This window comes from Notothenia coriiceps, unplaced genomic scaffold (genome assembly GCF_000735185.1).
Source record: "Notothenia coriiceps isolate Sejong01 unplaced genomic scaffold, NC01 NC01_scaffold00001840, whole genome shotgun sequence".
NCBI lineage: Eukaryota > Metazoa > Chordata > Actinopteri > Perciformes > Nototheniidae > Notothenia > Notothenia coriiceps.
In genome coordinates this window covers 45002-69163 of record NW_011334541.1, presented here as the reverse complement: position 1 = coordinate 69163, position 24162 = coordinate 45002, and the positions used below count along the sequence as shown (strand labels likewise).

Below are 24162 nucleotides of genomic sequence, written 5' to 3'. Positions count from 1 at the left end.
ATTATTATATTTTCGTTTATTTAGAATCCAGCCCATTACATGCTTGTCTCAAATGTTGTCAGTTTCGGGCCTCCATACAGTAGCTTATTATCACTCTCGGTGGAAGTGTTAAACTCTGAAAATGAATAGCCTCTTGTTTCAAATGTGTGTCTCTTTGAACACTGTGAAAGATGTTCAGGAACAAACTGCTCTGTATTCGGCCTTAAGATGGATATGGAGCATATACTGTAGAGAGCAGGGTATTTTAACATGGAAATATAACGTGTGATTCCATCGGGGGGTTAACCAGAGCAGGAAGACTGTGGTCCAAGTCTCCCAGGATGATGGGACACAGGGTGATAATTCATCTGCTACTGTGCATCTTTAAGCTGTCCGGCAGATTCAATTTTATTTATTTTTTAATCTTCGGAACAATGATTATACAGTGTGGATCTCTGGCTAAATTATCCGTGACTTGCATTAAAAAAAAATCTCGTTGCCCATGGAGGACGATTTGGCCCAGAGAATACTTTTTTTATTTGATGTTTTGAGGACTACAAAAGTGAATAAGTGCGGCACGCATCGAAAAAGGAGGTGATTAAGTGTGTGTGCGTGATAAAAGGCAAGTGCTGCAGCCAAATCCATGTTGTCGGTGTATAATGCTGGAAAATGAATGCGCCACCAACAACTTGAACAGATTTTTTTGCCATTCATGAGGATACGTCATAGTGAATTACAAACCCTTAACAGTGCCGTCATGCTGTTAAGGCCCAATCGAGCATATCCAATCCTTTGGCTGGAGGTAGCACTTGTGTCATGCAGTGCAACATGATGGATTTCACAAATGTTTTCAAGATCACATAATATTACGCTGTAGTGAGACAAGGAATCGGCAGTTTCGGGGGTTTAGCCACATATATTATAGCCATATTAGACAATAATGAAAGGCTTCATCATACAGTCACATGAAATGTATTTTAATAAAACACAATGTACACATATGCAGTCCTATGACCATACATTTAGCTGGATCCTAATCATTAAACCTAGAATACGTCAAAGCATAGTTTTGTCTTTTTTTCTTCTTCTTTAAATCAGTAGATGAGGTCAAAATGAATGCAATACAACACTTTGCGTGACATCAGAAAAAAACATTTTCCACGTGTGAAAGATATGCACTTGTTATAAGGAACTCAAAGAATATTTCAGCATATAAGAGTAACAGTATGAGGCAAAAGTTCTCAAAAATAGTACAAAATAGAATTAATAAATAAATCAAATATATACCATATAAATGAAATAGCTATGTGGCGGCTATGTTTATTATTTGTTTTTAATCATTTTAATCTGTAGCTTGGTATTACAACCTTTTTCTCTCTAAAACATTTAGAACGGTGAACGAGTCATTACTGAAAATACAGTAATAAGCTTTCATAATTAGATAAACTATGTACACATGAGTCTGTTGCCATGCTAGTCGAACAACTAAAATGTCTTCTTTTTTTATCCACACTATACAGTTAGAGCATAAAGCAGTCTGAACGTAAACAGTTTGTGCTGAGAATAAAATACTTTTGCAACTATGCATGGTAATTTCTTTTAATATTACTCTCAAAAATGTACATAACATAAAGGCCACACATGGGAACGCTCCGTCTCCATCTAGAGGGGAAGGTGAGGGTAGTTTTGACATAAATATATAGGAACGAAAAACAGTCTCTTTAAGTTCAAGATGCCATTTTCTTGTCCATCTGCATCATTTGCTTCAGCCGAATCCCCTTCGCTCTTCATACTTGCTCTTATTTTCCAACCCCCTCCCCCATCCCAACCTATTCCCCGAGCAGTTTAGCTTGCCAACTCCCTCACTACCTCTTCTATCCACCTCCCTTTATCCGCCTCTCCCGCCTCCACAGTCTCTGGTTGCCCCTCCGTTTTCCATCACCCTGCCTGGTTAATGACAATGTTAATCGCGGGAAATGAGCTTGGTAATGTCAACTGTAAAAGGTCCACAATGCAAGGGGGCGGGGCGGGGATGAGAGTCACCTGGCTGGTCACTTTGGGCGGAGGAGAAGCAGCGGGGGAATGAGGCGTGAAAAGCGTGTGTTGATACCGATATCGCATGTCAAACATATATTTTTGGGACTTGTGAGTCATGGTTGTGTCCTTGGGGGGGGGGCGAGGGAGAGCGGGATGAGGCGGTGGATAGTCGCCTGTCAGAATATGGGTGCAGCAGCTTTGCGTTGGTTTTTCTTTGTTCAATGGGAAGTCCGTAGTACAAGACCTCACTGGCTGGGGCGCGAAGAGGCCAAGTGGTCGCTGTGCTGGTTCTGGGCCCGAAACCGCAGCCTCTGCTTGTTCTTCTTCTTTGGTTCTTTGGATCGCTGCTTCCCTGAGCCTTCAGGGTAGACAGAAAGAAAACAGAAAGATTAGTTATCCCTTTAATCAGTTCTACCCAAAGATTGTTAGTATCGTCTATCATGTGTTTCATACAACCTCGTGTCAGAGTCTTTCTACTCAGTGTAATGAGATCTGTTTCTCGTACAAATGTTACATGACGGCTACGTTTGGATTACCGGCCGAGCAAAGCAGCCAACTGCCCTGGGGCTCCAGACCCTAGGGGCACCTGGAGGCCAAAGGTTGTCTGTGTGACAATTACCTTGAAGTAACTTGAAGTTGATTGATTGTAAATCAGCTTGAAACACAATAAAACTGTAAATGCCCACAAAAATGTTAGGGTAGGGTTAGGGGCGCTTCCTAGACGCTTCCTTAACTCATAATTCTTTAATACAGATATATGTAGACACAAAACTCACAAGAAAACTCCAAGGAAATATGCTTTCAAGCTATCCAAATTTCTTTTTATAATACCGTCATTATGTTATACATAAATAAGGTGACCCTATGACCTATCTTTTATTTTGCCCCTGTGTCAAAATGTTGTCCAATCTCTTTATATATTTAGTTGACATTAGGCCTACAATGTGCATATCTTTACACAATAGGTTCTGCCAACAGCGGAACTTGAGCATGGTAATATACAAATTACGGTTGGTTTCTGGGCCAAATGGGTTTAGGGAAATTCACCCTGCACATAATAAACGTCCTCTCCCTTTCCAGTTTTCTGACAAAAGTGTGTTGGCTGAGTCCTTATAAGGAGGATCTGAGGCCTCTCTAAGATACAACAACAACAACCCAAAATATCATCTTTTATCAGATATTTTGTTTGCGAAAAGACCCATGTAGTGTCTCGCAGAAACAGCAGTTATGTCACATAAACTCATTGACCTGGACTCAATATAAAGAGATTGTTTGCAACTGTTTGGTGCTGCACTAAGCATATCTGCTTTACTGCACCAGGGACAGGGCTGCGGTACTACTGACTGAACTCATCACAAGGACTTAAAATAGGAATGTTTTTGAGTATTACCTTCATCGGGTAAGAATTAGCCATGGCAAACAACCAAGGATGAAGCAACATATTGATGGGTGCAAAGGATAGCTTTTCAAACAACAAATTAATGACCAGTGAGCTCCACTTCTATTGAATTTACTGTAAACTGTAGTGTGTAAAAGCAAACTAATGAAAAAGACTGCTGTGGAATAGATTATGTGAACTCAACCTGCTTATTTTGGGCTGGAGAGCTCCGGATTTGGGGCTTGAGCTTGTATTTGATTACACTGTCGGAAAATGTGAAAAAGGTGATGGAATAGGAAGATAACCACTTGGAAAAATGTTGGTTTTAACTACAAGCGGCTAAAAATGAATCAAAGTGTGCTTGGAATAATGATGCCTCATAAAGATTACAGAAAAGGCCTTTAATGCCTTACAAGTTCTCCAATTTTTCTCAATGAAAATGGTAAGATTATATAAAGAAGTCAACCTAATATGAAGGAACACATATCAGGTCTTGGTTTGCTTCAACCTTCATGACTGAATCTCTGTTGTCTGTTCAGCGCAACACTTTTCAACTGTCACTGCAATAGAAAGAGAAGATAAGTATGGGAAGTTGCATAACTCTCTTTTCCAAGTTGGAAAGGTCCCCCAGCCCAAGGTTAATCCAACCCAGGTTTCGCTGGGAAGGGCAAAGCATGCTGGGAACTGACTTCCTGCTCTCATGGAAGCTTGTGTGGTGGAGGTTCTGCACCCCCCGGCTCTCTGTGACAGAGCAAACTCTGGCTACCGAACCGCAAGGCAACAATCCGGCTGCCAAGGCCACAAATAAGATAACGAGGTGTGTGTGCGAGATGTATGTGTGCAAGGGGGAGTGAGTGTGAGGGATTTTAAGGGAAAAGAAAATCTAATGGGGGGAAAAGTGGAGTAAGGCTTGGATGATGAGACGCTATCTGGATCCTGATCTAGAACACAAAGAAACAAGCCACGCTATGGTTCGCTGAGGGGCGAAGCACAGGAAAACGCTGCAGAAAAACAAGTCTTGTCGTTTCTCTGAATGATTCTCGGCCTTATTACTGCACTTGTTCAAGCTTTTTCTCTCACGAAAAATAGGTAACCGTATGTAAAATGAGGGCATTATCTCTAGTTGCCTTCTCATATGTGCTGGCATTGAAGTGGCCTTTAATGTGCCCTCACCAAAGACCTGTTTCTTATGCTCAGGGCTACACTGTGAGGTACATTTGAAAATATTCACTCATTTAAGTCGACACGCGTGAAAACTCAAGATATTGCCTTGCTAATAGTAATTAATGCATGCATCAAAACATCTCAGAGCTAGTTCCTGCAATTAATGTAATCTTGTTATTTTGAATCAAGCTGCCAATCTGAGTCTTGGTAATAAAGTTTCTCGCACACAGCTCTCAGTTAAAATCACCCTTTGAAAATAACGTTCAAAACTCTTCCATCAAAATCTCATGGCCTCCAATTGCAAAATACTACCCGGACACTTTGTACACTTGCTTTACTGATTCCACTTTAGATGTGTTGCATGACTTACGGAATGATAATGTTCATTAAAGTACTGTAAATCTGGAGCTGAAGGGCATTTGGCCTATAGGTTCTTTTTTTCCTAATTGCTCTTTAAAGAGGTCATTTTAATTCAAAACAGTGTTGCTAGGTGCCTGATAAACACGGCTTTCAATGCAATCAACTCAAGACAAATTACATTTGACGGCAATAAAGTGCATGGTGCAGCATTAAACTCCCTCTGAAATGGTTGAAGACTTGGTGGGCCCTTTCTTGGACACAGGGCTGCATTTAAACTGAAAAAGGCCTGCATTTACAGCAATTGCTTGAAACACAAATACATATGTGAGAGTTAAGTTAAAAAGTACTTTTCCTGGCTAGTTCAGAACTGGGCAGGAGATCTGTAATCCAAAGGGTTTTACACTTCCTGTAACAGTGCTTATAACACACCCAGGCACACACTTATCCACACAATAAACTGCAGGAAAGATGCAAACTCAGCAGCTGCATTGAGTTCAAAAGGTATACAGTATGATCTAGATATATTTCATAGGAAGACCTTCACTGAAAAGTTATCTTTCATGTATAAAACAACCGTAACACTTTGACATCGATATGATCATTTCACTTCCCCCCCTACCTTTCTTTTTTTTCCTATTCATCACTTATGAGCTATATTTTTGGAAATGGGGGAACAAGCAGAAATAACCCACTTTAATGGTAGCTTTTTCAACCATTCAAGCTTAAAACAGCAGAGGACAGTATCTGTACCTTTTTAAGTTTGAGATACTTGTAGCATATATACTTTAAAGCACATACTTTTGTCTAAATGATACAAATATAGTCTCTGCAACATTTTACAAGCAGTTTGGCAAACAGTCAACATCCTTTTTTTCAAGGGCTGTTGTCTTTTTTTTACTGGTTCCTATGATGTGGTGTTGGTTGTAGCAAGTTGATGACAGCTGTCAAGACAGTTCATCATTCAGCACATGGGATGTAGAAAAAAATGGAATGGAAGACTTTCCAGCAGGAACCAAATACACTCAGCTGATGTCTGCTGTTTTCCAGTCATAACTTTAAAATGCTACCATTATAAATCACTAGACTCCGGATATATAACTATATGGTGTGGAGTCTTACAAAATCCACCATACTGATGAGATCTACTTTTATTCATTTGTTTGTCGAAAGATAATGACAATACTGATTTGATCACTTTCCCTGAAGCTACTGAAAACTCTCAATCAGATTCAATGCAAGAAAATATTGAAGTGTTCAGCTCAAACTCTTTAAATTGACTGATGACACCTACATTACAATCTAATACCATATTTTATAACCCAATCTCAATACTGACAGCTAGAGGGCAACCAATCCCCACACAAGCCCCCTTCCCACAGCATCTGATACAAAAGAGATGACCTATCATATCTACCCAAGAACTCCCATTTAGCCTTTCCCCCAGGGCAATGCGCATTCTGAACACTGAGCTTTCATCATCTCATATTTACAGCCGATGTAATCACTTAAGCTGATTACCAGGGTTCACAGAGGAAACAGTTTAATTTGCCTGGAAAGAAATTATTAAGTCATCTCGATTGCTTTCAAAACCAAGAAACAAATTCACAAATCTTAGAGCATGTTAAGATCATTTTGTCTTGGAAGGCACATTATGCTTCAAATCATTTACTGTCACACATTTAGTGTGTTGCGTCCAAACTGGGGATCAAATCAAGTTGTATGGCTTTTATCACAAAATTAGAATCCTTCTTCTTTCCGGTTTGGATGCATTGGCTATCACTACAGCAAACCATAATTCAACCAATGTTTAGTTTAACTTCAAAGATACAATCTCCCTCTGCCAGTTTTGACGTTTGTGTTTGTGTTTGAAATGAAAATTCAATCAAACCAACAAACAAAAATCTGAAGAGCAAATCAAAATGTTTTGTATTTCTGAATCAGAAGCAGAGCCTGCGGTGGGATGGTTGTTTTCCGCTGTCAAAAATGACCTTTCCGGAATCCTTTGATGTCCATGCGTGTGTGCGAGCTTTTCTGAGTGATATAATTGCCCTTATGCCTGTACATTAGTGATCTTGGGCTTCTATATCACCTATGTGAGCTTTAGAAATACTTAGTGTCATTTCCAATCTTTTCAGCTGCCAAACCAGTGAGCAAAGAAATATTAAACTTCTATGCACGCACTGTGGTGGACGTTCATCTCAAATGAACCGCTTTTTCTTCCACATCATTCTCCTTCTGACTTTTCCCCTCTCCATGTCCCTGCGAGCGCTATTTGAGGCTCTCAGCAATAATAGAGACGACTGCATGGTGAAGGTCCAACTAAGAGTTAAGCGCTATTAGACATATCATATTATTAGGGCTTGCACTCCAGAATAATATCTCCTTGCGGAGCGGCAATATGACTACTTGTCCAACTGATGCCCTGAAAGATAATCAGTCAAATCCATATCCAGGGGGAAGGTAGCCAAAGCCAAAGCCCCCTTCATCTGTGTCAGAGCTAATATCTGTGTTTTGGAAAAAGGGACCAAACTCAAGAACTTTACATTAGAGAAATTCTGCATAATGCAACAGTGTTGTTTTCTCTGGCTTTTTTTGACGTTTTTGTCACCAGCAAAGTTCATGAATCTTTCCCCGCTGTGTTGGCCCTGAGGCTACAGCAGGGGTTTGTGCATGGTACCCTATAATCCCCTAGGCCATGACCTGCTTAAAAAGAGCGAAGCACTGACCGCCGGTACAGGCCAAGTGATTTCATCCTCTAACGGCTCCGGCGGCAGTGCAGGAATCTAAGGCCTAATCTTATCTCCATTGCTTGCGGTTTGAGAAAAATCGATGGCTGACCTCGAGAAGGCATTAAGACATACGGTAAATGGCATCCTATCCTGCTGAAAACTCTCCTCTGCTCTCCTGTTACCCCATCCCTCCACTCAATGCAGACGGTCAATGAATAACTTTCGTAAGACAGGGAGAGTGGTTGACAGAAAGAAAAAAAACACCCAAACAATTTTTAAGAAGATTCGGATGAACTTAAGGAAGGTAAAGCCGGAATTTTTGGCAGCTCGTCGTTTTCATAAACAAGCCAAAGCGGAGGCCATTATTTGTGAGGGAAGGAGAGAAGTACTGGCGCCAGTGAGATTTGATTTCAGTGGCAGAAATTGGATTAGCAGCCATTAAGGGCCTCCTCACACATACATTTATAATGCTGCGAAGGGGAAAGGTTCTGCAGCCAGCCAGGGCTCTCTGTGCTCACACAACGACAACTCCTCTGTCTGGGGAAAGATTACTGATGTTCACAGTGCCCTATTATGATGCTAAACTTTGTTTCAGAAGATTTATAAGTGGGACACAGTGGTGGGACCTCAAGTGGGCAATAGTTCATTAAGGTGTAGCTGAGAAAACAGCCAAATTTTTTCTTTTTATGCTGTTGTTTACCTACAGAGGAATGCTGTGGAGAACGAGTACATTTGAGTGAAAAAGCTACAATATTATGGAAGGAAACTCCTGGGAAATACTGCAGCAAAGAACCAGACGTCAGATGTAGGAAAAAAGAAATCAGCCTTTTGACAGAGAGGACAATCATTTACAAGAAGCTCATCTTGCCAACCAACTGACAAGAGGCTCTCTGCACAGCGTCACTTAGCCCTAACAAGGTTACTGTGGATCACACTCTTTCATTCACTCTTTCATTCTTTTGGTTCTCTTCCCCCACCCCCCCACGCTCTGCTTACTATCACCACGCGGCGAGGCGAGAATGATTTAAAACATACGCATTCCGATTTAAAAAGCTAATGTTGGGATTAGGTCGGTCATTATTTTCTCATCTATGGCCCAGTGGAGGATCCACGCAGAGATTTTAAAAAGCAGGTTAGCTCACCGCTCCGCTCTTTGATGCTTCGTTTCACTGACAGTAAGTTAAAGCGAAAACCCGGCTCGGAGATTAACGTCTCTAAGCAGAGAAGTCCCGGCAATACATGCATGACTGACACGGTGATTAATACGCCTGATGGTCAGTGAAGACAGCGTGTTTTTTCCCCCTCTGGAGAAGCTCGATCACACCAGCGAGAAGCAGCCACATCCCAGAATGGCTAGAGAACAGATGATGACCCTGCACATTAAAGTTCTTCTCCATCAGTCTAAGTTCAAAGTCATGCTCTGCTGCATTTCCCAACACGGGAACCATTCCCTTGTTGTCACCTCTGGCTCCCAAGGTAGGGGAGAATCCTTCCATGACAGATGTTAAATTAGGCCAACTTCCAAAAAGCTTAAAAACTAAGAACTGGTTTTCCAGAGCTATTTCCTCTATTACACCTTCACTTAAACACTTGTGCTGTGTTTGAGAAATGCTGGAAAGTTGGGAATTACTTCTTCCTACTGTAATAGGAAAAAATAAATGGCATAATCCCTTCGGTCAGATTTCCAAGTCGGAAACCTCGGGCAAGATTTCTTGGGTTTCAAAGACGCACTTTGATGCTGGCATGTCAACATGGCACAGTAATCCTTGAAACACTCCTTAAATTGATATACAGCATTGCCTTCTAGGAATACATGAAATCTCTTTAAACATCTGTGTTGCAAAAAGTCCCTTTAAACAGCCCCAAAGCCTTTAGAACCATGCATCACATCTTCCGAGGTATTCACTGACTATCAACAGCTAGCTGAGCCCCTGTGACTGCACGTAGTCCTCCAGAAGTCCTGTCCACACAATGAAGCTCACACACCCACCAACTCTAAACAAAACCAAGGGGCTGAATACAGGCTCACCAAAAATGGGCAAGTATTGTGTTCACAGAATTTCAGCAGAATGGGACAAACAAGGAGAAAATGTATTTCCTTTTTCCTTATCTTTAACAGCTTTGTATGCATCATCCACAGGAACTTTTTCAATTAAACATCACAACGGAATACAAATGCATGCCTTCTAAACGGCAATAACGGGCTACAAGGGTTAAGTTTCCTCATCTCAGTGGTATAGCGGTTCAGCCATTATTCCTAAATGTCTGGAGGGGGTAACAGACACAGAAAAGAGGAAATTAGGTCTGAGGAGTTAAATCACATGACGTGATATGGTTTTTGGGCAATGAAACCCTGCCAACTGTTAAGGTTTACCAACTTCCGCTTGAATCTGCCAAAACATAACAACTTGCCGTTGAGAGCAGAACTCTGTACGCATCATGTCGCCCCCTGCAGCAATGAGAGTTTGTTTGAATAGAAGCCTGATGTTTGTGACATAGCCAATACAAAACTTGGAAAATGTGCGAGCCAAGAGGTTTGTTACTCTAACTCCATTATTCAGCTTTGAATTAAGGCATCTAACATTATCGACTTTTTTTTCACTGTGTCAGTGGAGAAACGTCAGCAGCCAGGCAGGCATCACGAGGGGCTCGCTCTGTCTGATGCGCCTGGAAACCGCAGGACTCAGAGAGAAGTGAGCAGTCCTCTCTGCGGTCTGATATCTCCTGACTGACTCATCGACACATCTGGGTCTAAGTATATGCTCCGTGGGGCTCTCCTGCCCCACGGGCACTTTGGTAAATGAGGGATAATTAGCTTTAGTTGACTTTAATGAATGGCTTAATGTTGTGTTTCATTTCTGATGAGAAAAATATAAAGCTCTGCACTTATCAAAGGGAGGCCCCTGCGCCGATGTTCCTCAAGGCATGCCGCTGGTGTTTGCTTTTGCATTTGTTGTGTGTACGGGGGCGAGGCGGGCTGAGCTGAAGATAGCTGCAGCATACGAGGGAGTGGTTTTCAAATGTGACCGCCGATCCGAAGATCAGGAAACCTGCCGGGGTATACAGTAGCAAATTCATCATTCTAGCAGGGAAGTTACTACAGATGTGGACTCTGTTTGTCTTTACAGAAAGCTAGGGAAGGGCCAAAGCACTCAGTTTTGATTTCCACGTCTTCTATATCAACACGAGGCCTCCATAAAGGCTTTGATAATTCCCACAAGCTTTGATATAAAGCAGGAAGTGTCTCCCAGAGTTATGATAGTCATTCATCTTGGTTTCCGATTAAGTGTATTGCATTGAGCTGATTAATTATTTTCAACAGGCACAAGATACCGCAGAGATTTATTTGTTCCATTCAATCTATGATTACAAGCTACTCTCAAGCTACTCTGATATAACTGTCATCTACATTTCCAGGTCTTTACACTGACACAGTATCACTGGTGGCTGCAGCTCCATGTAGTTCATTATCTTTGCAGTGCCATTAAGAAGTAAAAGCTTTTAAAAGCTGGACTTGCAGAACATTTTAGTACTTGTACACACTACCTTTTATTTTATACAGCAATCAAGCTTGGCATCTTTTGAGGAATAGCTTGAACACACACACTCCAGAGGATCTCAACAATCTCTCTGTGTGAAGTAGGATTAACTGTGCACTCTAACTCTAAAAGCACCCTCAAACTGACACTGGATCAAGGCAGGAAAAGCACATCCTCATCCGGGGAGGTGAATCTGCATTTCCAGGATCTGTTGAGTCTGGGCCTTGGGTAACGTAGGATTGGGGAAGGGGGTGGGTCAACCCCCAACAGAGGGCCCTGGCTTGGGGATTTACCTGGCTCAGCCCCCTCTCATGAGCCTCTAGGTCTTCACAAACAATCCCTCTGCACCTCACCCCACTTTATGGAGAGGAATAAAATGTTAACTAAGCCATGGCATGCAATATGGTGCTCTAAGAATAGGGGGCTTTCTGCACGCTTATGGGGTTTGAAGGTGTAGGAGGGATGCATGGATGAGGGTTTCAACAACCATTTTAAAACCCTTACTACTAGTAGTACATTCCTACAGTCAAAGGGAGGGTGTTATTCCGTTATTTGGACCGTACAACCCTATCTAAAAAATAACGTCTCCATACGAGTTAAATGCAATCTCAATTTCTAAGGATTTTCAAAGGCAGTTTCAAACACATGGTTAATGTACATTGAGACAAAACTAAATAAAACAGCAACAGTACTTGGCTAGGTTTAATGAAACATCAGGGTTTGGCTTAGTAATGGAAAAAAAATCATGGCCACCTAATCTACTGTGGTCTTTCACCGCAGGTAAGCCAATACTGGATAGTGTCAAAGATTACGGTGGTGTTGGCGTTGGTGGTGATCTCTGTTCTGCTCATTACTGGATGAACTATAGGACTACACGGCAAATAACTATGACGTTTCTTTACTCCGACGTCTTCCACACGGATCATTTACTTGTGGAGATCTGACTAAAATGATTCCGCTAAATGTATCTCAATTAGCTAGTAAAATGTTGAAAAGAACCCCAATGGTAGATCTGCCACCGCTATCACTTTGCTAAGAGCAGAAAGCTAGGCGATGGGTGTTATTGACTATATTGAGATCAAGAACAAGGTCACCACAAATATCCACAAAGTCTTCATCTTTGTAGCACATGTGAACAACAATGTGTTTGGGTTTTAAATAGTTTTTTTTACCTCTACCAAGGAGGTTAAACTTTCTAAATCAGTTAGTCTGTTTGTCAGAGGGATTACGGTAAAATTACCAGAATTCTCATGACATTTGTTAGAAGCATGATCTAACGAAGAGCCCATTCGAATGAATCCAAATGACAGAGACATACACGCATTGTTTTTTCACTTATGGAAACAGCGTTTTAGTGAGTGCGTGTGTTCATGTGCGTGCACACTCGTCTCTCCTTAATTCCACCTGGTCTGCATCCTCCTGGTCTCTGTGGATCTGTAAGGGAACGAGGTAGGATATAGGAGGAAATTGTCCAGCATGAGTCCCTCTTTATATCTCATTTCTGCACAAGTCCTTTTATCCGCCTGTCTCTGTACTGGGAAACCCAAGGAGGAAATCCCTCACTTGTTTGGACATGGAGCACAACTGTCCCAAAACAGGGCCAGACCCTAACAAGCGAGGAGCCAAGCTAAATCAGACAGGCTTAGACACTAAAACAAAGACATGGGCAATCAGGATCATCGCGCAATCCCCATGCAATGACCAGTGATGAGGGAATCAAGTCTGGCCGGGGCTTTTTGTTTTCTTTGATTGTTAGACTTACTCTCGAAAAGCACTGTTGTTCTCGTCTCCTGTGATGATCTAACCAACGGCACAGATTTTTCGATTAAAATAGCTCATTAGTTCACAGCGGAAGAAAGGCGGGGGAGGGTGTGTTTGATGTGTTTGCCGAGCTCCTGTTGCACGAGGGAGAGAGGTAAAGCCAATTCAGGAAGAGCTTGATCCTCTCTAAGGCCTGTGCTGCATCAAACACTTGTCAAACACCGGGCAGACAGACAGCTGAGTGGCTCTGACAGATCTGATCACAGACACAGCCAATAAGAGTCACCCTCCGCTCAGCTCCTCTATCCAGGCACCTCTATCCAGGCTCTCCCACTCTTGTCAATAATCCCCCTTCGACTCCCTCAAACACAAACAGAGGGCTTTGAGGCATATGGCAGACATTTTCTTGTTGTTTTTAGCTGTGTATGATTACAGTGCAATTTCAACGGTCATTTCAGGGTCTCACCTCGCAGAGGAGAGGTTTGTGTACTCCAGAAGGCAGCAGCAGCAGCATCTGTCAGAGATGCATCAAGAGAAGGAGAAAGGAATCAAATCAAAGGGATGCTTAAGCTCCCACTAATCCGAAAGAAATGTCTCAAGGCCTGTTCGGGATCACGGTCCTGAACCTTGCCACCCAGCGGGAAGGAGCATTTACGTTTGAAGAGATTTGATATGGTACCTGGGAATGGGTTGAGATCATGACACAGACCACTCAATCATGTCTTGAGGTTTTCCTCCGAGAGCCATCATCCTACATTTACTCTCCTGCCGAGCATATCACTCAAAATACAGACATGAGGAAAGTGTTTGCCAAATGTGAGTACCCCAAATTAGGGAGGGGTCACCGACCGTACAAAATGTATAGGTTCAGATACATATGTAGGTATTTTACGGTGCATATTTGTATGACGTTTTGCAAAAACTGAATTTCCATTTAACTGCCATGTTAACTTAATGTATTATTTATAATACAATATATATATTAACATGTTACATTTAATACTCCAAATATTGGTTTTCTTTCTTTTGGAAACCAAACAAATTGAAAAGAACCAGAGGCAAGTTAAGGATTGCTTCTCGCACCTACAAATGTAGATTAACAGTTAAAAAGCAGCATATTTTAGGGTCAGAAATTCCCTTGTCTTTAACATATAGGATGTCTCGAAGCACGGAAAACTTTTGAGTTTTAAACATAGACGTGGCAACCAGTTGCGTTGCTACCATGTGGAAAAGAAATAGAAAATCAATGCTTATTAAAGTGTGTATTATTACCCCTCTCCAAACAAACGGTTCATTGTTACTGGCTCCAGACCAGTGAGTTTTCTTCACCTATCATATTAGCAGTTGATAACTGCGGACAGGCTTGTGTCTCAGGCTGTTGGTTCTACTGAGGAAAAGGGGCTAGAAGAATACTTCACCCATAATGAGCATTTACAAACTCACCCAATGGTACCTTGAGTTTGTGAAGAAAAGTTCAATTTTCTTGAATTCCTCCAAGATGGGAAATAATTCAAAACTGATAAAGTTAATATGTTTTGATATACTTTTGCTGTTGTTAATTGCAGCCCCCCTTCACATCAATTTATCAAGGTTTTTTCATTCTTTGATCACCATGGAAGCGTGTCAGAAAAACAATGAGTTCTAGAATATCAATATTATTTTCATCATAAAACAATTCTAAGAATCTGAGGTCCTACTGGTTCAGTAATTAATGTTCAAATGTTCATTTTGTGGGTAAAGTATACCTTTAAGGTGAATGAGTTTAAGGTCAATTGCTCACCAGTGACATCACCTCAGTGTTTCTTTGTGTTGATGGGAGTGTAGTGCTAGTTAGCCCTGGCCTCTACTTACCACTATAATGGCTCTGCTTTTAGTCTGCATCACCCCTGTATTTGCCACCGTTAATTCACACACACTCACAGGAGAACGTGCAGCCAAAAGGCCAGCAGTCTGTACTTGCTGCTCTGTTGTGTCTGCATGTCTGTCCACGCTCACGGACATGAGTGGGTCAGAAGCCACAGCCTCTCTCTGAATCACCCGCTGTAATTAAAAGCTGTGATGTCTCCATAAAGACGCCCACCAGAGATGGAGAAAAGGAGGAAAAGAGGGTGGGAAGAGGTGGAGAAGAGAGAAGAGGGGCTTCTGGTGGCTGAACCGGTGCAACTGTGCACCAGATGTTTTCAGGCTTCCTTCTTTTCTCCTCCACGAAGCGTTGGCTGGAACGCTGTGCACCACGCATCCTCCGTTGCAGCTTGTTGATATGTGATACATGAGCGAGAGAGTGTCATTCGAGTGCTAGACAGGAAAAGAGAATGGAAACAGGGACAGGGAAAAGAGTATATAATGTGGAGACTTGTTCTGCCTGTGAGGTCGGTTTTATTGTTTGGCGGTGTATGTTACGCTTTTCTCACACTGACGACGTTAACGTGTGTGTCTGTATGTGCGTGTTCATCCTCATCTGCCTTGTGTGGCGGAGACGGGGAGATAAAGAGAGGTGGCAGCAGTGTCGGGCTGGAGGTCTGGCAGACAGAGAAGGCGGGGGGGATGTAGCACCATCAGACATCTGACCAACGCGGACTAAATGTGAGAAACTTCAACACAACGGCCTACTCCAATAGGGTCGGACACATATAAGAAGTTTTTTTTTACAGCACTGATGCAGAAATAAAGTTGTATTTTGTTTGTTCCATATCATAAAACTTCCCCATTTCTAACAAATTCTAATAAAGTACAACATTTTCCAACTACTTTACGCCTGTCAGAGTTGAGAGCCTCTAAAACTACATTTAAATCATCAAACTCCAAATCCATACCAATGAAGTTTTTTAAAAGCTGGGTAAGCAGGTTTAATTACAGGTTTTACAGAATGCCACCCCTGAAGCTGTTCTGTAAAGTCTTTTAACACATCAACGTATCAATTTCTCTGATCAGCCTTCCGAGGAAACTATTACAAACTGCGGTCAATGGCAAACCTCCGTCAAATCACAAGTGCACGTCTCTGGCTGGATTTTTTATAAAAGACCCAAAAAAAAGAGAACGATATACGAGTCGAACCCTACTTCAAAGTTCTCATCACAAGCTGTTGCCATCCATCCCTGTAAAGACACAGACCGTGTCTCGTCTGCTGTAAAAAATCACAGGGTGTAACAGTACAAACTGCCAGCCAAGGGAATGTTCGCTAAAGGCGCATTTTACGGCCCTGACCGTGTCATGGGCAATATCAGCCCATATACTGCTCAGCGGGGGGAAATAGCTCCCGTTTGTGGGGCAAGAGAACATGAAAACATTCCACTTCTGTACAGTATATCTCCCCTTTCTCCACCTCCTCCTCCTTTTTCTTCTCCCCCCCTCCAGTTTGCTGCCACTTTGTTTGTTTGTGTACGTCTGTTTTTGATGGGGCTGTTGATGTCGGCACATATGCCTCATTTCCTCTGTTAGAGGGATCACAACGGAAGCCTCGCAACCAACTCAGTGTTACGACTGTTTGACAAAGCCACGCAGAACAATATGTGCAAGGTTTTACAAGGCTTACAAATGTGTCATTCAGGTCATGATTTTCTCCTAGTCTTGGAATATAAAACATCAACTTCTGGAGATATTTACTGTACTCAACATCCAATCATTTTCGGGAAGTTATCTATATTTATCATCTCTGCCAATATTGATGACTTGGTTTGCTTGTTTTACAGATTACCTAAAAACTGCCACGATTTTCATCATCCTTGGTGAAAGGGTGTATAATAACTCAAGAAGGAACCCATTTAATCTTTGAGTGGCTAAGAATCACGGGCAGATACACAATGACTTTTTAGCATAGCGAGTTATGGCCTGGCCTTGGCAGAGGTCTATGCTTTCCGAGTGCCCTTCAGGTTGAAATATCAATAATATAGCGAGTCAAAAAAATAAGAGGAGTGCTGTATTGAGTGTGTGTACATCGGTCTACAAAAGGCAGTTTAGCAAAACCAAAACTCAACTGGGCCAAAGAGTGTGAAAGAAAACTCTCCACTCACACTCCCCCTCTTTCTTCCTGCTTGGGAAAGACCAGATGACAATACTGTTGAGTATGGCGCCCCAGCGAGTGCTGCTGACCCCTCCTCTTCCATCCCTCCACCGCCTGGTCTTTGAAAGGCCTCCACATGTTTATGGTTCATGCCTGTGGTATGACGATGGATTCTCCATATAAAAGCCAGCAGGATCATGGGGTGTTTCAAATATTGCTCTCTGAAGACAGTTGCTGACAAAATGACAGCAGCCATATTTATTTTGGTCAGAGAGCAGGGGCACTTAGTGGGAAGTTAATCAGAGACACCCCCTCCAACTCCTGCTAACCCCGGGCTTCCAGGATCATTCCCCCCTTCACCTCCAAGAATAAGGAATGTAACCAGGGCAGACAAGTCTTAAAGACTACTGGTAATGACTTTCTCCTCTGACAGAAGATTTAACACGGCCAAACTGAATGAAAGGAAGAAAAATAAACCCCAAAAGTTTGGTTTGAGAACATCAGCATAAACCAAGTTACCAATTGATTGCCAATCCAGACATGAGCCTACTGATAATCAATTTTCATCTGGTTAGGATAAGATATGAAACACAAACACAGAGACGGCGGGGGAAAACAGAATAATCTACGGCAGAGATTTGGAAATATGTTATAGCAGAAACTGAACTTGTAATCATTTGAGACTGTGACCGCGGCAGTGACCATAACCGCCATTGGCATTGGGATGATGGTGACCTGGCCAAGTCACTGACAGGTTCACCCTATTCACTACAGCACAGCGAGAGGATTTCAAGTTCATCTCAGCTTTACAGATTCACAGCTGTGTGTACAGCATGAGGAAATCCTTATTATGTTTCAAGCTTTTTCCCATTTTCACAACTAGATTTTTGCAGTATTTATTAAATGAATGAACGAATCAAGCTAAGGGGGGAGGGGTTGTCTCAGTCAGACACCAAAGTCAGGCCTTGTGTCCGGAGCCAGGCTATCCATGCCGTCCAAGGGCGGCGGGCTGCTTCTGAGGCCTTCCCACCAGCTACTGTGTCAGCCCCTATGGAGCGGCCTTATTAAATGAAGATTATGCTGTGGCTCCCCCAGTCAAAACAGGCTGTGGTGCGAGGCACACATAATCACTATGACAGGTCGGCTGCCAATTAGTGCTCTCCTTCTGTCCTGGGAAAACGCTCTTCACTCGGCTCCCGCTGGCGGGAAGAACTGATCCGGATTGTCCGTGATATTACCCAGGCCAGAGATCGCCGTTAATCACCAAACGTCATTCCAATGTGTCAGGAATCAGAGCTGGACTTGTCATCTGTGCACCAGCTCTCCCAACAGTCCTGACTTCCCGTAGAACACACCCAGAGAACATTAATTGGAATAATGAGATAAGTACATGAAGGAGTAGAAGTGCTGTGACTTCAGAGTGGTGGAGAGTTCTTCTGCTGAGAGGAAAAAGAACATGCTCCATCAATTGGGCTTAAGTTGAAAGCGTGCATCTGTTTAAAAAAAAAAGAAAAAGCTGGCCTCATGGTCGAAGGCAACACATCCAGAAATGTGTTTGCATGTGAGGTTTCCAAGCCAAACACAGGCCAGACTCAGATGTGATCACACTGACTGCGTAACTAAAACGCTCAAAAGTGAAGGGTATCTTTCGCCAGAGCTTAAACCTCTTGGCTCGTCGAGTATAAACACCAACATTGTGTTTCACACGCTCGAACGCACGCACGCGAGTTAACTGCTTGCTCGTACGCAAAGGCTGCCAGTAACCGGAATCGTTTGGTGTCTCGTGCAGGGTGCGCTACAGACAAGGCGGTTAAGCTTCCTCCAGAGCGGATTTGAGGCAATCACCATTGCTCTGTGCATCGTTTTACAGGAGCAGAGGCTTTGGAGCAGATGGTTCGCAGACGGGGAGGACCAGGAGGTCCACAGCACGTCGGATTCACCACAGAACCACAGACAGAACCTGGCTTACATCCCACTAGTCAACCAAATACCTCCTGGTCGATTCAGGGCGGATCTGGGTTCACTTTGGTCCCCTGTGCCAGACTGTAGGTGCTTGCTGGGTAAATTAAACAACTGCCCGCCTGTCTGTCATGCCCATGGCCTTAAATACAGACTTGCAGGGTCTTCAGATGTCACACAGCGGAGGAGGGATGAGGTGATAGACTGTGTCTTGTCGTCTCCTACACCCCAGCCGCAGACTTCGTAACTTGTTTGTCCATGGTTTCAAATTGATGGTAAGGGGAATAGACTGGGCATCATGGCTAGTTATCACAGTTACAGAACAAACACAGACTGCACACAGGAGTTATGACAGACATTATTAGTGGTGGCTGGATTCGATCACTCAGATGACTGATGGCATGGAGGGCTTGGCCTTGATAGAGCTCTACATCACAAATGGTTTCTCCTGTTACATGCACTGGAGATCAATACTCCCACAAGGCCTGAAGCTCTCCAAGTACAGGTACATAATCCAAAGGCCAAAGATATCATTATTTGCTGCTTCTTTCTAACTCTTCCTTTCTCTGCTTTTTTTCCCTTTTTCTTTCCATGAGGTCGCCAGGGGGACTGTGAGTCTTCACGGGCTCGTAGAAGCGTTTACAGTGTAAGTCGAACCGCATTGTTCTGGAAAACCAGGTCTTTAATATCTTTCTGTTATCAGTTCCAAATGTTGCTAAGCTATAAATGTTTTACTGTTCAATAACTTCATATTGTAAAACTTCTGTTCTTGTTTGGGTTAACTTTGTGCTTAGCTGCATCCTTGCACTACAAATGCCCCTAAAATGATTATACTTTTAAATAGGAATCAAGCAAGCAGAGCTGAACAAATGTCACTCCAGACTTCTACCGTAAATACTTATGTGCCGTCTGGGAATCTGAAAGCCGATTAGTAAAACTGTTGAAAATTAGCCCAAGTTGCAATGGTGCATTTGTGTTGGACTTTAGTCCCTGTTAAATCCCAAATCAGGGATTACATTAAGCATGGGTGTTTGGAGAGCTTTCACATTTTAAGTTGTTTACACAAGATCTAATTTCACTGACATTGCAGAAGCAGCTGTTGTTTAAAGATTATAGTATAGTGAGTGGGTGGGCAGTAGTGAAATAAAATAAAATACCCAGATGGATTGATTAGCGATGCTAGGGGCAGCAGAAAAAAAGAAGCAGAGAAAGAGAAATCAAACCTGTCATACATGTCTGTTTGTGAACCAGTGAATCTGATGACAGGGGCTGCTGGGAAATCTCTGTAGGGAATTCCTTAATGGCATCAATGTGGAACACCCGGGCTGTGCAGTGTTATCACTCCACTCACCTTTCCTCTCCTCCCATCAGCTCACAAGACAGAGAGGGGGGGACGCAGTCTGTCAATGGTGATATAAAGTATTGTTATTGTTTATAGCCCGTACAGAGAGCCTCTCTCCAGGGATCTGAAGGAAAGAAGAGCATTTTACCATCTCAACGACTTCCTTATTCCTCAAGAGAGGCCTCATGCTGAAAGCGATATAAGAAGAAATGCCTTTGTTCGTAACCATGTTTTGCTCTTTTTTTTTGTTTTAACCCATTGATTTCTGGGATTCACAAACACTTCAGAGCGGTCGTACTAAGATAAGAAAAAAGGTGTTGTTTTTTAACACAGTCCACAAATGTTATGTCCAATGTAAGCAGCTTTAAATATCCCTGAATATCATCATATTCAATTTAGTTAATTATACGTTTTAGAGTAATACTGATGATTGGTTTGTAACATTTTGAGGCTTAAGAAATACTATTGGTTCATTTTTCCCAAATAAAATCCATAGATCAAGAACCTATTGTCATAGTGTCAGCTTCTGGATGACTTATAACTGCTTTAAGATGCTATTTAATTTTCCTGTAAGGCCAAGATTGAAGACATTGAAAATCATGTTTACTTTGTCTGAGTTTATTTATTTGTACCTCAATTTCCCCACTACTTGTTTCTTCTTCTAACAACTTTTTTTGGTGGCATCTCTCCCATTTTAAGGTATGTGCCATGTGACATTTAAACACAACACCTGCCCTTATAGAGTTTTTAGGGGAAGTTTGCTTTTAATAAACAATTGTTGACATGCCACAAAGGTGAAGATCAAATCGATTCAATATAATGCACACCTGTTGAGTAGACTTTAAGAACATTTGGTGCATTTCGAGTTGACTTGTCTTATTTTTCTCTCAGCATATGACTAAGAGATATTTAAGGGAATGTTCTCTTTTACATTTTTCATTAAAGTAATATATGAAAATGAATTATGAGGTGAATTTAATAAAAGGGTTAGGGTTTTCCTCAAGGTTTTCTAAATCACTTAATGTTTTTAAGTAAGTAATGTGATTAATAGCAACGGGAAACAGTTTTTCCTAATAACTGTCTCTGCCAAAAAACAAACAAGCATGTGAAACCATTCAATATGGCTTTTTCGATGCTTCGTGCAACTCAGCTGTTGGAAACATACCAAAAGTTAGCTTGAAATTAGCTTGACAGTTGGAAATCTTTCTTGTGACAGTGTACCACCACATGTTGTGTCTGTCCGTGTGCTCCACGCAATATTTCCCCCCGGCCATTTTGGGGACAGAGTGTGTTATCAGGACCAAGATGTATGGTCCAAACACCGACCGTGAACAGCAAATTAATCCCAGCAGTGCGAATGATCTACGGTGTTTACACTTTGTACGGAACGAATCAGACACGGTTTACACAACTCGTCATGTTTGCTGTGAGTGCCTCGCCTCTTGACACTATCTGGGCTTTACTTTCTCTGTGTGTGTTTTACAGAGGGATTAGATCTTCGCCGACACAGAAAGGAAAAGAAGAAGATCACTCTTGTCGCTGTCCTTGTGCATCTCGGCTAAACTGGGACACGGGGATCTGTCAATGACGTCCAGAGTAATTGAAATACGTAGATATGTAGAAATGCAAGCCTGGGTGATCAGATAAGCATTGCCATAAATAGTCTATACCTACTTGCTGCATCCTCTTATTTCCTGTGTCCGCTTAATCCACAGCATCATTACGGTCTGCAGTTATATAATCCTGTGCTTATCCTAAACATTGGTGTATGGTGTCTTGCGAGAAAATATGATAACAATGTTCATTTTCAGACTGTCTTCAGTTCCGAGTGAAAAAGAGCTTCTTACATTCATCTTCTGAAATAAAATCGAAACGATCATGTTACTTTTTTCGAAATTCAATTAGTCATATTGCATTGCAAACCCTGTTATTTTAACAGGTATTAGGGTCCATTTTCTTGCAAAGAGGTTGACATGTGTATTGATTGTCATTTAAAAAGGGTCACATTGCAAGGTATTTCATGATGTAACAGCACTTAACTATTTATTTATGTTGCCTAAACATACCCACGTAGCGTTGTTTTTGTCTTATTTTGTTTCACTCAAAAACGAAATTGAGAATGACGTTAAGTTAGGAAGGTAGCTTTTCCTCCCACTGGGCTATGCTTTATTATCATTGATGGGAAGTGATTATTTTAAAATGTCAGTTGGTCGAGCACTTACCTCCTCCTGCGCAAATTCAGCAGCTTACATTTTCACATTGTATTTATTTGAACTGAAGAGTGTTGCATTTCACTGGCTTTTGCCAAGTATGGACTTTCTACTAGCGGTCGAGCGGTATGGAATTAACAACACATGCATAAGTCTGAAATGTACCTTTATTGAACTGGCCACCGCAGTATTTCACGAGCTTGAAGAGTCCTAAGATGCACACAGTGAGACATTTATCGCATGGCCATTAGGTAAGGACTTGTTTTGAGTGTTTTGCAATGGACAGCAGTTTTAAGTGAGAGTTTAAAGAGAGTTTAATGTCTTTTTTTATAAAGGACTGAAGAAAAATGGTTCTGCTATGCATTTAATTTAAACTTCACAACAACTTCCCATCACTAACTTCATGCTCAACATAATTACCGGCAGTAACCATGCGCAACAATGCCACATTTTAATTAAAGAAGGTCATAAAGTTTGTCGGAAAAGGTCAAGCAGCCACGGCAAAGTCCCAAAGAGGAGCGTGGGGGTTGGGGAGAGTTTCCCTGAGAAACAGGCTTTAGGAGCTAAATGTGCCATGGAATCACAGTTTCCAACCCAGAGAGCAGCCACTGCCTTGGTAGTGCTGGAATACGAGAAACTATCAGGGTGTATTTCAAGTTTATTTACTCTTTCACCACTTCACTAAATGATCCTCTCGTCTAACACTCCAGGCCAAAAATGGAGAAAAATCTTCCAGGTTAGAATATTTCCCTCTTTCTGCTCAGCAATGTTTTCTTTTTTTTTCCGACAGCCTTAATGATATCTGCCGCTGTAATTGCTTCCTTATTTGGTGAATTAAATATTTACACTTGGCCTATCCTAATCCAAAGTTTACGAGAGAAGTGAAAGTACATTAAGAGGGAAAAAACATTTCTTTTAAAAGCACTGCTAACTGAGGCCATCACCCCAAATGGTGTGTTTGGATCGTTTTAGAGAGATAGTTTACTTTTTGAAAGAAAATATTTCCCTTAGCTGAATTCACACAGAGAGAAATTCCAGAATTGACTTCTCATTTAATGGCCTGACAGACATGCTGTGTGCACGGCAAATATCTGTCAGGCTGACGGGAGGAAACAGAGACGGCCATTGAGGAAACCTGCAGTTCTTACTTTGAAGAATTCCACTGAGGAGTGGAAGGGAGATGGGAGAGAGGGGGGGGGAATATACCTCAGAAAAGCTGGCCCGAACAAGGCCGCCATGGAAAAATACTGATGTTTAATGCACCAAAACGCCACCTCAAAAACATAGACTGCAAAAAAACAAGGCTGAGTGGAAGGTACAAGGGTTACATGAAGCAGGTGGAACTCTCAGCGAGAAAGAAGGCTGTTTCTTTTTCCAGACTCATCAGCGTAGTGTAAACTTTGAAGTGAACATGGATGGGTTTTTTGAGTTTGGAGCGACTGACAGAGTATCTTTCTCACAAAAATAAACATATGGCTGCAAACTATCCTTACCTCTCCTGCAGTGCCTCAGGGCCATTTTGCACATCCTGGACTCAGCGATGGTGGGACAGGGTATCGTGTCCTTAGGTGGTTTCTTTACAATGTGCCGCGTCCGGGTCTCCAGACCCCACTTATAGCCACAGGTTTTGTTTCTCCTGGTGCAGGCTCCCCATTCACTCCACTGGCCCACCTCACAGCCTTCTGCAAAGACAAGCAGAATCAG

The 24162-nt window shown here is 42.2% G+C and overlaps 1 protein-coding gene across 1 annotated transcript in view; it reads right to left on the bottom strand.

Annotated features, from left to right (window-relative positions):
• Positions 1–935: 935 nt before the first annotated feature.
• The window catches only part of rspo2 (R-spondin 2), a 56210-nt gene continuing 32983 nt past the window's right edge, over positions 936–24162 (bottom strand). The window contains exons 5-6 of the mRNA XM_010792766.1: positions 23952–24140; positions 936–2374 (exon numbers count right to left, since the gene is read on the bottom strand). Of these exons, the coding sequence (XP_010791068.1) occupies positions 2262–2374; positions 23952–24140 (302 nt within the window). The 3' untranslated portion in view covers positions 936–2261. The remainder of the gene's footprint in view (positions 2375–23951; positions 24141–24162) is intronic.